General features: G+C 34.0%; 1 protein-coding gene across 5 annotated transcripts; it reads left to right on the top strand.

Moving 5' to 3' along the window:
* The first annotated feature begins 488 nt into the window (after positions 1–488).
* On the top strand, positions 489–14,130 carry LOC109797025 (Tetratricopeptide repeat (TPR)-like superfamily protein). Of its 5 annotated transcripts, none has more exons than XM_020356908.3 (19): positions 490–821; positions 964–1,038; positions 1,258–1,377; positions 1,461–1,501; positions 2,174–2,385; positions 4,031–5,877; positions 7,335–7,541; positions 7,649–8,278; positions 8,386–8,621; positions 8,776–8,986; positions 9,120–9,275; positions 9,734–9,891; positions 9,970–10,162; positions 10,383–10,765; positions 11,120–11,300; positions 12,012–12,241; positions 12,382–13,045; positions 13,359–13,428; positions 13,534–14,130. In XM_020356908.3, exons 1-19 carry the CDS (start codon positions 819–821, stop codon positions 13,773–13,775), a joined length of 5,859 nt encoding a protein of 1,952 aa, XP_020212497.2. In that variant the 5' UTR covers positions 490–818; the 3' UTR covers positions 13,776–14,130. The 5 variants fall into 5 exon arrangements, with proteins under 5 accessions (XP_020212498.2, XP_020212497.2, XP_020212496.2 ...); XM_020356907.3 differs by having other exon boundaries at positions 4,031–5,901; XM_029270892.2 differs by having other exon boundaries at positions 4,031–5,919.
* Positions 14,131–14,934: the final 804 nt, after the last annotated feature.

Genomic DNA, 14,934 nt, shown 5'->3' with positions numbered 1-14,934 from the left:
AGGTGTACGTTGATGACATGGTGGTGAAGTCAAGTACAGTGTCGGCACATGCACAAGATTTGACCGAGGTGTTTCAGGCGCTTCGGCACCACCAAATGAGACTCAACTCCGAGAAGTGTGTGTTCGGAGTCTCAGGTACATTTGTCATTTAATGTTTCGGGTTACAAAAGAAATAAATACTTTTCAGCTTTTATTTTGTTTATAAATTCAAAATTTTCTATTACGTTTCAATATTTGAGAAAATAAAGTATAACACAAAATAACCTAACGAGAAACGAAGATTTAAACTAAACATTTTTTTTCTTAAATTTCTTCTTCGTTAATAATTTAACTCTAATTTAACAGAATCTGTTCATATTTTTTTTAAGAATCCATCAAAATAAAAATTAAAACTTAAGATTCCTATTTATAATTAATCAAAACAAAATTAAAAATTATAATTAATTTAAAATAGAAATAAAGTGTACTTTTCTTTGTTTTCTAAGTTGTAACACAAAACATAGCCGTATCGTGTGCGAGGTTATCGCGGAAACATACTTTCCTTGAATTGTAACATCGGATACCGAACCACAGTTCTGGTAGACAGTTCGTTAAATTTATATGTTCAAACACAGCAGAGAAGCGACGTCGTTTGTGGAATGGTTCAATTCAAGGGCGGTTCTCAGAGCGCGCTCGCTCCGTCGTTTATAAGTCAAGTGGCTAACACTTTTTCACAACTGAATTTTGGAAGCCAAAATCGAAGATTGAAACCCTAAATTGCTGAGTCTGCAAGGAAGCGATACTAACAGCGTGATCACTTAGCTTGCTGAAGATCAAATATGGTATGAGACTAAATTTGAGGTTCTATGCATCTTTGTCTTATGGTCATTACCGGCACAGTTTCATCGTTCTCGTTGGTAGCTACTTGAATTCGCAGTGTTGAATTATTTATTCTGATAAATGGCTCTGGTTTTGCCTTTTCAGTTCTCAATTGCAGCTATCAATGACACTGACTCCAAAAGTCAGTGGGAACCACTAGCCCCCACGAAAGAAGCCCAGGCACGTTTCGTCCTCTCTTTCATTCTCTTTGTTGTTAATAAATGATAATGTTAAGCACTTCTGAGAGTTTTGTTTAGGCTGCAACGCTTAGGATTCCTGATACTCTAAATAGCTCTGTTTTTTCATGTATGTGCTGTTGATTTTTTTGTAATCCAAATTCAAGTGCGGCGTTATTTACCGTTATTCACTCAATATGATTTTTGTTTTATGTTATTTCAGGAATTTCATCTTTCTCAAACTTACCATGAAGGGCTTCTCAAGTTACAAACAAAAGAATACGAGAAGGCTCGCGAGCTCTTAGAATCTGTCCTTAAAGACCCTCTTATTGCTAATGCTCAGGTTTTGGTTTTTGCATAACGTATATTTTGTTCAATCTTAAATTCCATTTTAGATTGGTGGTATGATGTGTTTTCTGCTATCAGGTGGATAGCAGTGCCAGTGATGGTCATCTATTGCAACTCAGGTTTGATCTGTACTATACTACATATTCTATATCAAGATATCCACAGTTCTGTCACCGTTGTTTACTCATATAGTCTCCTATTTCAATTGAGCAATTCTTGCATGAGTGTAGTACCTGTAGGCACGGCCAATTAAAAGCTGAGAATGCATTAAAATAACATTTAAGTATGTGTTAAATTTTGTGCTAGAGTTAAGGTACTGTGCTCATGAAAGAATTACTCGTTTCAATTTGTAGTCTATTGAAGTAACACTTGACATGAATATATTGCAATAAATTCCTTTCACTTTAAGTTCTGGGACACTTGATTCTCATATCCTGATAATTCTGTCACTATTTTGAATTTTCACAAAGCACATAACTGGTGAGCTTAGTTTTAAAAACTACCCTTCTGTGGGTGGGATCATAGCTTATTTGGTATCATGTAGGTAAAACCTATTTACACTTGTTGAACTTTTCCATTTTTCTAGACTGGCTCAGTTCAATATCATCTCAGCATTGTTGAAAGCTTTATGGTTAGGACTTAGGATAAATTAGGATTTTGTAACTAGTGTCTTATTACTTGACCAATGGATACAAAAGTCCCTCTAATGTATTGTGAATTTGATATATGCTTGAATATATATATAAATATTATTTATGAGTTTTACTTGGTACTTACAAATGTTTCTACAGATTTTTGGCATTGAAAAACCTTGCTGCTGTTTTTCTTCAGCAAGGCTCTACATATTATGAGAATGCTCTACGATGTTATCTTCAAGCTGTGGAAATCGATTCTAAAGACTCTGTTGTCTGGAACCGGCTGGGAACTTTGTCGTGCTCAATGGGCTCGTTGAGTATTTCACGTTGGGCATTTGAGCAAGGCCTCTTGTGTAGCCCTAATAATTGTAAGCACCGAATACTCTTTTATCAAGTCATATTTTTTCTCCTAATGGCTACTTAATAGAGTGCTCATTACTATTTCTTTTATGTGAAATTCAGTTTTTTTGTTGGGGTTATCTTTACCCTTCATGTAATACAGTTGGGTGTCTTTTGAACCGTGACAGCCATCCATCAATCTCTTTATGTTTGTATTTATGAACATTTGTCAGACACACCTTGGATATGTGTTTGACACCCCTCCACCGTGTCACAATTATTTATTTATTTATTTTGTGGCTCTAACACCTTTCCTACATGACTTGGACACAGCCAAGAAAGTGAGCCTATACTTCCCGAAACTCCTATTATTTTTTTTAAAAAGTCAACTTATTTTATAAATAGGCTTAAATATGTTTAGTCCCTCAAATTTAAAATTGTTCTTTTTAGTCTTTGTAATTTCTAAAAATCTTATTTTAGTCTTTATACTCAAATTTTGTTAGAAAATCTGTCAAATATTGTTGCATAAAATCTACCTATTAGTGTTTCTATTAATGAAAACATCACATTAAATTTAGCTGATACCGCATAACTGTCTCAATTTTTTCGTTTTAGATATGTTATTGGTGACCTAAGAGATTAAAATAAGATTTTTGAAAATTATAGAAACGAAAAAAGACAATTTTAAATTTAAGGGACTAAAACATATTTAAACCTTATAAATATTACAATGCTAATAGCATATTTTTTTGTGAGATCATTTTCATAGGATGTATAGTTGTTTTAACTTTTAAGAGATATGATTCATCTTCTTATCTTGTTTTATTCATTTATTTATTTATAAAGGCTGCATTATGAAATAATCCATCTAATTATTCTATCTATAAGGGTCATTATATTGTGAAAATTGTAAAACTTAACAAGTTTGTTTCTACAAGGTGAATACATAAATCTTAATTTCAATTTCAATTTCAATTTCAATATCCCAGTGTTCATGCTGGAGTTGGTGCTTCATAGAAAGTGAGGAATGACAGTTGCACTGTACCAATTCACTTTGGATTGTAGATTACTTTGCATTTTTTTTAAATTTCATTTAGCTTCAAAAGTAAATTTTTCATCTTGAGAAGAGTGAACTGCCATTCTGCCAGATGTAATATTTTGTTGATTCTGGCTGAATGTGGGCAGTGGGCTGAATGGACATTCAGCAAGAACTAATTCTGGTTCTGGTATATTTGGCTCATAGTTTTACAAATATGTCCTCATTCATTGCATTTAAATGTCAATTTAAATTTGTTGTCAATTTTTTTTAATGTAATTTTCATCCAACACCATCCACGCACAACTAAAAAAAAGCCATCCCAATGTATGAGGCTCCCACAATTATGAGGTATGGGGAAGTTCAGACACGTGTAGCTGTAAACCCATGTGAGCATTGGGTCTCAAGGTTGAGATCTTATCGTTGTGATGCAACTGTGACAAAACTCACCCATATCCACACAAAATTAGTCTTTCAAAATCACTTCAAACAATCATTTTCAACAATAAATTCCATCCTTTGAATGTTATTTTCAAGACATATTCTTCTCACTATTAGTTCTATGTCAATTATGCAAACATGCTCAGTGTATACAGGCATGCCTATTTATGTATATTTGATCCCTGTGGTGTCCACAGGGAATTGCATGGAGAAGCTTTTGGAAGTTCTTATTGCAATTGGTGATGAGGTTGCTTGCCTTTCTGTCGCTGAGTTGATTTTGAGGCACTGGCCATCACATTCTCGTGCTTTGCATGTTAGAAATACCATCGAAGATTCAGAGCCTTTGCCATTTGCTCCAAGAGGCATAGACAAATTGGAACCTAAACATGTGCGGCTCAAATTTCCTGACAAGAGAAAAGCTACAAATGAGAATGTAGGTGAGGATGTTGCATTCAAAAAGCTGAACCGGAATAAAGAACTGCATCTGACAGAAGTTTCCTGGGTGGCTTTTGCTGATGCACTTATAAAAATCTTATCACCAGAAAGTTCTGAGATGGATCCTGAAAAAACATGTAGTTCTCCTGATATTAGGCTAAGCATAATTTTACCTTGTAGCTCAGAAGCTGTTATGAACACCGTGGAAATGAAAGGGTCCAATGTTGAAAATAGTGTTTTTGGTGATGGTAACATAGATCGATCAAGTGCTTTTAAAGAGAAAGAAGCAATTATACAAGAAGAACAACCACATGAAAGGCGAAGTTCTCGACTTGAAAGGCTACGGAGTCGCAAACCAGGAAAAGAAGAATCTGATTCTTCTTATGGCAAGGACCCTGCCAAGGTTGTCATTCAGTATCTAGAGCCATTTATTGCTGGTGAATTGGGGGGTCAAGATACAATTGATAGAGATACCTCGGCACTATCCAGTTTAGGAAATTCTGAATATCATAATGTTTCTGCATTTTTAAGAGAAACTTCAAGCAATTATGGTGCTTATCATATGGGGCACTTGCTTTTAGAAGAGGTTGCAAGACAAGGTCTCAAATATCAGGATGCTTTTGTCAAATTTCTGGAGTTGGAAAAGTTGACAAGGCATTGGGGGAAGGAGAGAACTGCTGAATGCAATATTTTTCTTGCTGAGCTGCATTATGACTTTGGATCATGCTCCTCCTCCAGTTCTAAACAGTTAGAATTTATTTCTGAGACATCTTATCATCTTTGTAAGATCATTGAATCAGTAGCTTTAGATTATCCTTTGCACTTGACTCATGCCTTGAATGAAGGTTGTTCTTTGATAGATAGTGTCCAAGAGACCAGTGGAAAAACAATAAATACCTCCACTGAGAGAAATTCAAATATAGACAACTCACTTCTGATGAAAAATAGTTCCCTCTGGGCTCGATTCTTCTGGCTAAGTGGGAGATTGTCTATTGTTGATGGCAACAGGGCAAAAGCTTGTGAAGAGTTTTGTATTGCTTTGTCACTTTTGGGAAAGAGAGAAAATATGGAAGATTCTCTATGTTCGGTCCCCCGCCCACATTGCAAGGCTGTAAAAGAGCTAAATTTTGATAGAGTTCTTGATGAAATTAATATATTAAAGGTCAATTTCTTGATGGAAAAATCTGTCATTAAGATGATGGAACAAGAGAAGTTTTTGGAGTGTGTATCCCTCCTTTCTCCACTTCTGTTATCCACACATGATGTCTACCCTGATTCATTCTCTTTGTCCATGACAGATAAAAAAGATGAAAAGACAACTTCCACTGAACTCATGGCTGTAGATGTTCTAATAGAAGCATGTCAAAAGACAAGACCAATGAATGTAGAGATGTATTTCAATTGTCATTACAGAAAGCTGAAAATACTTATGGGAATGATGGGTTTGAGTACATGTATTACATCATTTAAATCTTCTGATCATGCACCTGGTTTAAGTGCATCTCCTAATTTTGATATTGATTCAAAGGAAAGTTCTAGCAAGCACTGTAGTCACTTGGTTGTGGAGGAAGTGAAGGCACTCTCTGACTGCATCTCACAAGTCAAAAAGGTTATTGACCATCATGGAGATTCTGTAAGCAATGCCATTCTGGTAGTCTTGGAGTCTAAGGTGTTATAGCCATGAGTCATATATCTTAAAAATTACTTTCCTGTTCATCCATGAAGTTCATGAACTATATATGTCCTTCTCCTTCCTGAATGCAACAATTGAACCGGTTAATTAAAATATACCTACTAGTTATCTGTTATTAGTAAATAATTTACCTTAGTAATGAACATTGAGATATAGTTATTACTCCTTTTGAATATTTTAAACTTGATGTGTCATTGCATGATAAGATAAAAAAAAATTCCATTACAATTAAAATTGAAAAGGCTCATCCTCCTATCATTACTTGTGCATGCTTATGGATAGTGTAGGCTCTCAGATTTCTCATATAAATCAAGGAAATCGGTGGGTTCTATGTTTTTGATGAGTTGTTTTGGGCTTTTCTTTCACATGTTTTAGACATGGTGTTTTCCCTCTGAAGTTCTTTTTCTGCCAAACCAGAAAAAGGAAAAGAACCAAATTTATTGTATTTGGAACTTTGTTCTCATAACTTTTTTTCCCTCCTTACTGTTTTTCATTGATTATATTAAAAATAATTGTTTGATATCTTTGATCTGGAGAGATTTACTGGAATCTTTTACCATAAATAATTGGGAAGGCCTGTTAAACTTAAATTAGCCTGCATGATTATCAATTATCCAAACTGTAAACTTATTTTCATTCAATGTATATGGAATTGGTAGGAAATTTATACTAAGGTGATATTTTCAAACTGGTTTTCTTTTAATGATAATAAGCTTTACAGTTAACTTAATTTTTATTTTGGACCTGGTATAGTTAAGATGGAAACCCACTTGTTGCACTCTGTTCTTTAAAGTGAAGCTTATATATATGCATGTGATGTGTAATTTGAGTTTGGAGACAATTGCCCAATTGTTTGATACACTGGGTCAATCTTGAGTGTGCATTTTCACTTCGAAACAACTTTATGTGATTCATTTTAAAGCTTTTGAAAGAATAAGGACTTAGGAGTGATGACAGTAAGCAATTTTTGCTGTCCAACTATGTATTTGGGAGGGGTGGAATGCACAATTTTTGAAGGACCTTTGGTTGCTGCTTGATATGCTTTGAATTGGGTTGCAGTTGTGGCTTCTCTCTAGTGTGCTCATGGTTGTTTTAAGGGAATTTTCATTCTGATATATAAGAGAGGTTGGGTTGCTCTGCTTCATTCTTGATTTTCTCTTGTTCTATGATATATATATATATATATATATATATAGTCTTCCTTGGTGTACTTTTCTCTCTAATAAATTTTTTTTTCAATATAAATGGACATAATCTGTTTGATTGCTAACATGGGACCATGTAACTTGTTTTACTTACAGCACCTTTTGCTTCCTCAATATTTTATTATTGAATGTTATTTTTGGTGAAAGCACATGTTCTTATACTTGCAGGATAGCCTTAACGTTCCAACAAGCAGCATTTGTCAAATGCAGTCTCTGCTATTGTTAATCATGAGTTATGTTGCGAACATACTTGTCTGCAACAATGCCTCAGCACAATTAATTTCTGATCAAGTTGAAAGCAGCTGTTTTATTGATGCAGCCATTGTTTTCTGCAAACTCCAGCATCTTATCCCGACTACACCTATCAAAACCCAAGTTAGCTATCTCCTTCTTGGAAGAATTTTACTTTTAAGTGATTTGGTTTTTTAGTTATTCCTGTTTTTAATTCAAAACCTCTACTATTTCTTTCATTTTTAACTCAGGTTGATTTAATTGTTGCAACACATGACTTGCTTGCTGAATATGGGCTTTGCTGTGTGGGGGGAGGTGGCAAAGGTGAAGAAGGAACATTTCTTAGATTTGCGATAAAGCATCTCTTGGCCTTGGATATGAAGCTTAAATCCAGCTCTAACCATAAAGAGTCAATGCGATCTGAAGAAGTGTCCAAAAACAGTATTGTCAATGTGTCTGTTGAAGAATCAAAATCAGATACATTAGACATCCAGATGGATTGGACCAAAATTGATGAAATTAATTCACTTAAAAATGATGTTTCTGAAGGAATAATATCCAAAGGCATTTCATCTTATAGAGTTCATGATAAAGACAGTAAGGAAGTAGAGTGTGAAACTCATGGAGGTGCTGTCACTGATAGTAAGTTCATTGAAGGTGGAAATGAACTATCTGAAGATGAATGGGAGGAACTTGAGTCTAAAATTGATTGTGCCTTAGATCAGTGCTTTTTCTGCTTATATGGATTACATCTAAGATCTGATTCATCTTATGAGGATGATCTAGTGATGCACAAAAACACAAGCCGAGGAGATTATCAAACTAAGGAACAATGTGCTGATGTTTTCAAGTATGTTCTTCCCTATGCAAAGTCATCTTCTGTGAGTTCTCTCTATCCCTAATTTATATAGTTCAGCTTGTCTATGGAATATTGTACAGAAATTTCATTAGTGATTTTATTTTGCTTAAAAAAAATTGTATGTATCAGAGAACTGGACTGGTCAAACTTCGTAGAGTTTTAAGGGCTATTAGGAAGCACTTTCTGCAACCACCAGAGGATCTCTTGCCAGGAAACCCTATAGATAAGTTCCTAGATGATCCTAATCTATGTGAAGATAAACTCTCAGAGGAGGCTGGGTCTGATGAATTTTTCAAATCTATTACTAAGATCATGTTTCCTGATGTGGGTGGCCTTGCTCAGTTTAATGCAACATTATTGAGGAGGTATACATTGCCAGTACTATAGGTGCTTCTTTTTAATTTATTTTAATTTATTCTTAGCTGTTTCTTCTGATTTAAATTTAATGGCTACAATGTATCCATAATATTCCTTGTTTTTAGTTTCTTAAGGTTATCTCAAAGTGTATTTGACTTTCAGGTCTGAGCCATATTTGGAGGTCTACTGTAACTTGTATTATTTCTCGGCTCTGTCTGAAGAGATGAGTGCAACAGATAAGTGGCCTGGATTTGTGCTAACCAAGGAAGGGGAAGAATTTGTTGAACAAAATGCGAAGCTCTTCAAATATGATCTCATGTACAATCCTCTGCGCTTTGAAAGCTGGCAGAGACTTGGAAATATTTATGATGAGGTAAGTTCAAAATGTTATTTGGCTTTTTAATCCATGAATGCCATGAAATTTACTAATAAACAATGATGTCTTAATTTCTGAAAATATATTGCCTTATACAATTTTATAAATGATTCTTTGTTGCACTGAGCAGGAAGTAGATTTGTTGCTAAATGATGGCAGCAAGCACGTTAATGTAGTAGGGTGGAGGAAGAATGCTACTTTATCTGAGAGAGTGGAAACAAGCCGAAGGAGGAGTAGACGGTGCCTACTAATGAGTTTAGCGCTGGCAAAGACATCTGCTCAGCAGGTTTTGACCTCTATTTATATATTTACTCCTCCTTTTAAAGTTTCCCTTTCTTTAGTCACTAATCACTACCATCTGGTTGTGGTGGTTAACTTCAGTTGGGTTCAACCAAAATGAGAATTTAACTAGATAAACAGTGCTTATACCCCCAAAAGTCCCCTACAATGTTATCTGCAATGTAAATTATTAAGACAGTGCCATTCATTGATTATGCTAGCTACTTGGTCACATTAAATATGTGATAATTTATTTTAAGGCTAATAAAGTGTGCAGTAAAAATGTATATACTGTAACGTTCAAGATTTATGTTGTTATGGATTTGCAACTTTATATTCTTACAACATTTAGTTGAATACATACACTTTAAGACACTTGATGCATGCCATCATTGCCTTGGTAAAAGTATCAGTTATTTATGTATTTAATACTTAATTTATTTCTTGCATCTGTTGTATTTCCAGTGTGAGATACATGAGTTATTGGCATTGGTGTACTACGACAGTCTTCAAAATGTAGTCCCATTTTATGATCAGAGATCTGTTTTGCCCTTAAAGGATGCGGCGTGGATGATGTTTTGTGAGAACTCAATGAAACATTTTAAGAAAGCCTTCACACTTAAGTATATCCTTTCTTTTTGTGTATTCTTATTTTATGCACTTAATATGATGTTTATGAACTACTTTGATTCTTTGTACAGGCAAGATTGGTTGCATGCCTTTTACTTGGGTAAACTCAGTGAAAAACTTGGATATTCACTTGAAATTGCATTATCATATTACAATAAAGCTATTGCTTTGAACACATGTGCTGTTGATCCAGTCTATAGGATGCATGCCTCACGCTTGAAATTATTATTTAAGTGTGGAAAGCAGAATTTGGAGATTTTGAAGGTTTTGCCCTCCTTTTCTGATCACTAAACTCTATTTTGGTATTATTTTATTTACTTGTCTTCGACATTGTCAGTTTATTCTGATTGCATTAACTGTCATATGTCTTGTTTTTCTGACCTTTACTGTTGTACTTAATTCAAACGTTAACCTCCAATTTTTAATTGACTAGATAATTTGGGCACTTGATCTATATTTTTGACTATTGTTTCGTCTTTAACAGGTTCTCTCAGCAAACTCCTTTAATCAATCTGTAAATGAAGCTGTCACAAGTATCCTTGGTGGTATAGATAGTTCATATTTAGATATAAAGGAGAGAGGTATTCATGCCAATTTTGTTGAAACAAAGCATGAAGAGTTGCTCAAATTGGATACAGTATGGTCTATGCTTTACAATGATTGCCTTTCTGCTCTTGAAACTTGTGTTGAGGGTGATCTCAAACATTTTCATAAGGCCAGATACATGCTGGCTCAAGGGCTGTACAAAAGAGGTGAGAGTGGTGATATAGAGAGGGCAAAAGATCATCTATCTTTCTGCTTCAAATCTTCACGCTCATCATTTACAATAAATATGTGGGAAATTGATAGCATGGTAAAAAAAGGAAGGTACAATTTTGTTCTTATCTTTTCATTTTTTACTGTGTTACTTTGATTGAACTCGATTATTTTGTCACTTACAATTGATGGCTCATACCATGGCAATTTCCAAGAATGCATGGCTAATACTTTGGTAATATTAATTATTGTCCTAACAAAAACTTTGAAGATTTGAAAGATATATTCTCTTGGAGTTGGAACCTTTTCTTTTCTCCAAATGAATTTTTTTTTTTGCTCAAATTGCCTTGTGTAACTTGAGGAAGTAATATTTCATGGATTTGTTATCCATACTATATAGTATAGGAGGAAGAAAACAAAAATGTCACCCAACTTAGAACTCACCTATTTTGCATTTACTATCAGGCGCAAGACACCAGGTTCTGCTGGGATCAAAAAAGCCCTTGAGGTTAACTTGCCAGAAAGTTCTCGAAAATTTATTACATGCATACGAAAGTATTTGCTGTTTTATCTCAAACTATTGGAGGAGACTGGAGATAGATGTATTCTTGAACGTTCGTATGTTTCTCTTCGGGCAGATAAACGGGTAAATCCTAGAGTCTGATTTAGTGCTTATGTTACACATCAGTAAATTATAATTGCTAGAGTTATGTTTAATTTGTTTTAATGGAAGCATTTTTTGTAACTGTTTTCTGCACTTGATTAATGTGGATCATTTGATGATTGACTTGTTGCCTTTTTACATAGCAAGACTAAGATAACTTTAGAGATATGGATTTTTAGTTTATGTAGGAAAAAAGGGATTGAGGCCTCTTTACCAGAACAAAATCTGCTATTGAATTGAAGGATTTACCATCAGATTTATCCAAGAAAAGAAAAATACTAATCCAAGACTAATCTAATCCTTTGATTTTTTTTCTTCTTTGTTTTGTTTTTTTGTACTTTTACTTGGGTGGACAATTTTTTTATTCCTTTTATATTAAAATAACTATGTACTCGTCATTGTTGAGAACAATAATAGAATGAATTGCATTAATTATTTTCTCCTTCCTCTCCTAGACACTTCAAATGGGTTTCTTAAGCAGCCCTTGAGGCTTTATTATTTCTCTCTCTCTCTCTCTCTCTGTCTCTCTCTCTCTCTCTTATTTTAAATTTCCTCAGTAATTTGGTAAAGCATTGCTCTTTTGTCTAGAATCCAGTAATGTTATATGCTATCAATCACACCTGTCAACTATGACCTGCATTTCTCTTTTGTAAACTTAATTTGTTTTGTCTTTCACTTCCACCACAAATGCAGTTTTCATTATGCATTGAAGATCTTATACCGGTGGCTATCGGAAGGTATCTAAAGGTCCTGATATCAACTATGTGCCATTCTCAGACTGCTGCCTCTAATTCAATGAGCAGTTCTGACAATGTGCTGGAGAGAATGTTTACATTGTTCATGGAGCAAGGGAGCTTATGGCCAGAAATATGCAGCTTGCCTGAAATTGAAAGCCCAGACATGTCAGAGAATATGATATATGGGTAATACGATTGAGATTTAAACAAATGACATCTTTTACAAATTTGTACACTGAACTTCTTTAGATTGAAATGTAATTATATAATGTATGTCATCTGTTTTTCAATGGTAAAACCTAATTCAGATCCTCAAATCTTTGCAGTTATCTTCATGAATATATTGTATTATTGGAGAAAAATGGAAAACTGGAAACTCTTGAAGCAATAAATGAGAAGATACGGAAGCGTTCTAAGAATCCGAAGTTCTCAGATAGTAATTGTGCAAAAGTTGGCAGGCATGCTTCTGCTGCTTGGTGCCGATCTCTTGTATACAATTTGGCACAAATAACTCCGTTATCATGCGGATTCTCAAATGGGATTCAGCTCCTTAATTTGACTGATGGTGGGATAGATAATAGCCAGTTGCTCTGTATTGATTTGCAGCCAAATGAATTATGGAGTACAGCTTTTGAAGATCCAACTCATTTGGAAAAGATTGAAACAAAATGGAGCCCCGTGTTAGAAAAAATAAAAAATATAATAATCAAGAAAGCTTCTGATGAGAATTTGGAAACTGCAAACACTTTGCTCAGAGCTTGCTACAATTTTTACCGGGAGAGTTCTTCTGTTATGCTTACCTCTGGACTCAACTTTTATTTGATTCAATCTCAATTAGTAACACAGACACCATTCAACCCAAATACAGCTGGGACTGAAGCACTTGAGCTGAGCATACCAAGGAAGCTTCTCTTGTGGGCCTATGTACTATCGCATGGACGTTGTGCAAATATCTCAATTGTTGTAAAGCATTGTGAAGAAATTTCAAAGGTATGCTAAATGCTTACTGAAGTTCTTGGCTGTACCAGGACATCTTTTTGCAAAAAAAACCCTGATAGCATGTTTGGGAAATGTGCTTGATATTCAAATCTGTATTCATTTGACTTGAGCTTTTCAAATCATCACATGACAATTGAATTGCGAGCTATAAGTCAGGAGCACTTCTCCACAGGAAAAGTGAAGCATTAGGGACTAATTGACATTGCAACATTTATACAATTTTTGTTAACTAGTTAAATGAGGATGAATAATGTCTTCCTTTTATCAGCTATGAGGGACTAATCCTTACCTTTCTGCTATGCAGTCAAAGATGAAAAGAGGAAGTGGAGCATCACCTGGGTTATCAAACACGTCTCCTGCCCCTAGTCTTATAGGTTATTTGTCTTCCTAAATAATTACTATTTACTAGGTCTTATTTTGATAGGCGAAGTCTATACAAAAAGGAAAGGGCAATGTTTAACAATGTTTGCTGGTTGTAGGTAGCGGTAAAAACGGACCAAATTCTGCTGGAGGCATTGACGTTGATTCTACCCATGTCACAACAGTGGGGTGTGGTTCATTTTCTAGCAGCGGCAATACCTCTAATCTTGTGAATTCACTTCCCTCCGATGACATTCAAAAGAATCTCTTTGCTTCTCCCCAGTTGCATCAATGCACCACTAACGATGCAGAAAGAAGCAATTTGATGGCACATGAAAGAGATACTACAGAAGGAGATTGACTATTTGATTATTCAAGTGCCGCTTCACAGTATATCTTGAAGATGGAATATGATATACGTGCACTACTAGTAAATTCCATTTTAGTGATGAAAAATGTAAATAGTAGGGTTCTCTTTTAGACCAATAAGACATTTATTGGTTTCACCGCATGATGGCTACGCATAGTACCTTGAAATTGTAATCTCTTGTCCGTCTTTTCATTTCGAGAGGTGATCAATTTAAACACAATTTAACGCTGATATTTTTTTGAATTAGAACTATTCCAGATTGGTCGGATATGCTCTTAAAACTTTCAAAAATTATTTCACAATTGCAACATTTGAAGTTCATAGTAATATTATTAGTTTATGTATACTTCTATAACATTATTTCTAAATCACTTTATCTTTCATTATTTATTTATTTATTATCTATTTTTCTACTTTAATGATATTCAGTTTTTAATTTTTTTAAATAATTATCCTTTGATTTTTTAATTTTATTTTAAATAAAGGCATAAAGCGTCTCTCTCTTTTTTTTCCTAGTTATAATAAGAGAAATGATAGTTGGACAATTAAATAGTACAATGTATAATATCATTTTTTTGTGTCTATTTCTCCATCACTTCGTATCTGTTTTTTTTTTTTATCACTTTGTTCATTAATGAAATAAGGGAAGTGAAATGATACTTAAACAACAAATATGTACAAAATTATTGTGTCTCTCTTTTCCATTACTTCACTGATTACATTTATTTGTGGAAAGAAGAGATGGACACGATAATGTGAATTAATGTACGTGCATTATTCTAATTTAAAATAGTTCCAGAAAATGACACTGTGCACAACAATAAAATGAATTTCTGGATTAGTTTGATACCAAAATATATCCAAACCGTTGTTTCTATAGCAAGGTAAATTAATAATAGGGATAAAAAATTTAATAAACCATCATTTTAAAGATTAGATTTGATAATTCCTGAGAAGAGAATTCCAATATCAACTGGAAGCTTTAATTTTATGCTAAATTATTAAATTGTATGTCAAACCACGTTAAGATAATAGTTGTCGCTAAAAAAAAAAATATTAAGTCTTAATAAAATGAACGCGTTTAATTTTAGTTCGTGTAAAAGAAATTAAATAAAAGCTGTTTTTTATTTTTTATTTTTTAAAATTATTG

This window comes from Cajanus cajan, chromosome 6, assembly GCF_000230855.2.
Source record: "Cajanus cajan strain Asha chromosome 6, NIPB_CcT2T_4, whole genome shotgun sequence".
NCBI lineage: Eukaryota > Viridiplantae > Streptophyta > Magnoliopsida > Fabales > Fabaceae > Cajanus > Cajanus cajan.
Note: the sequence above shows the minus strand (reverse complement) of the source record. Positions and strands in the feature narration are given on the sequence as shown.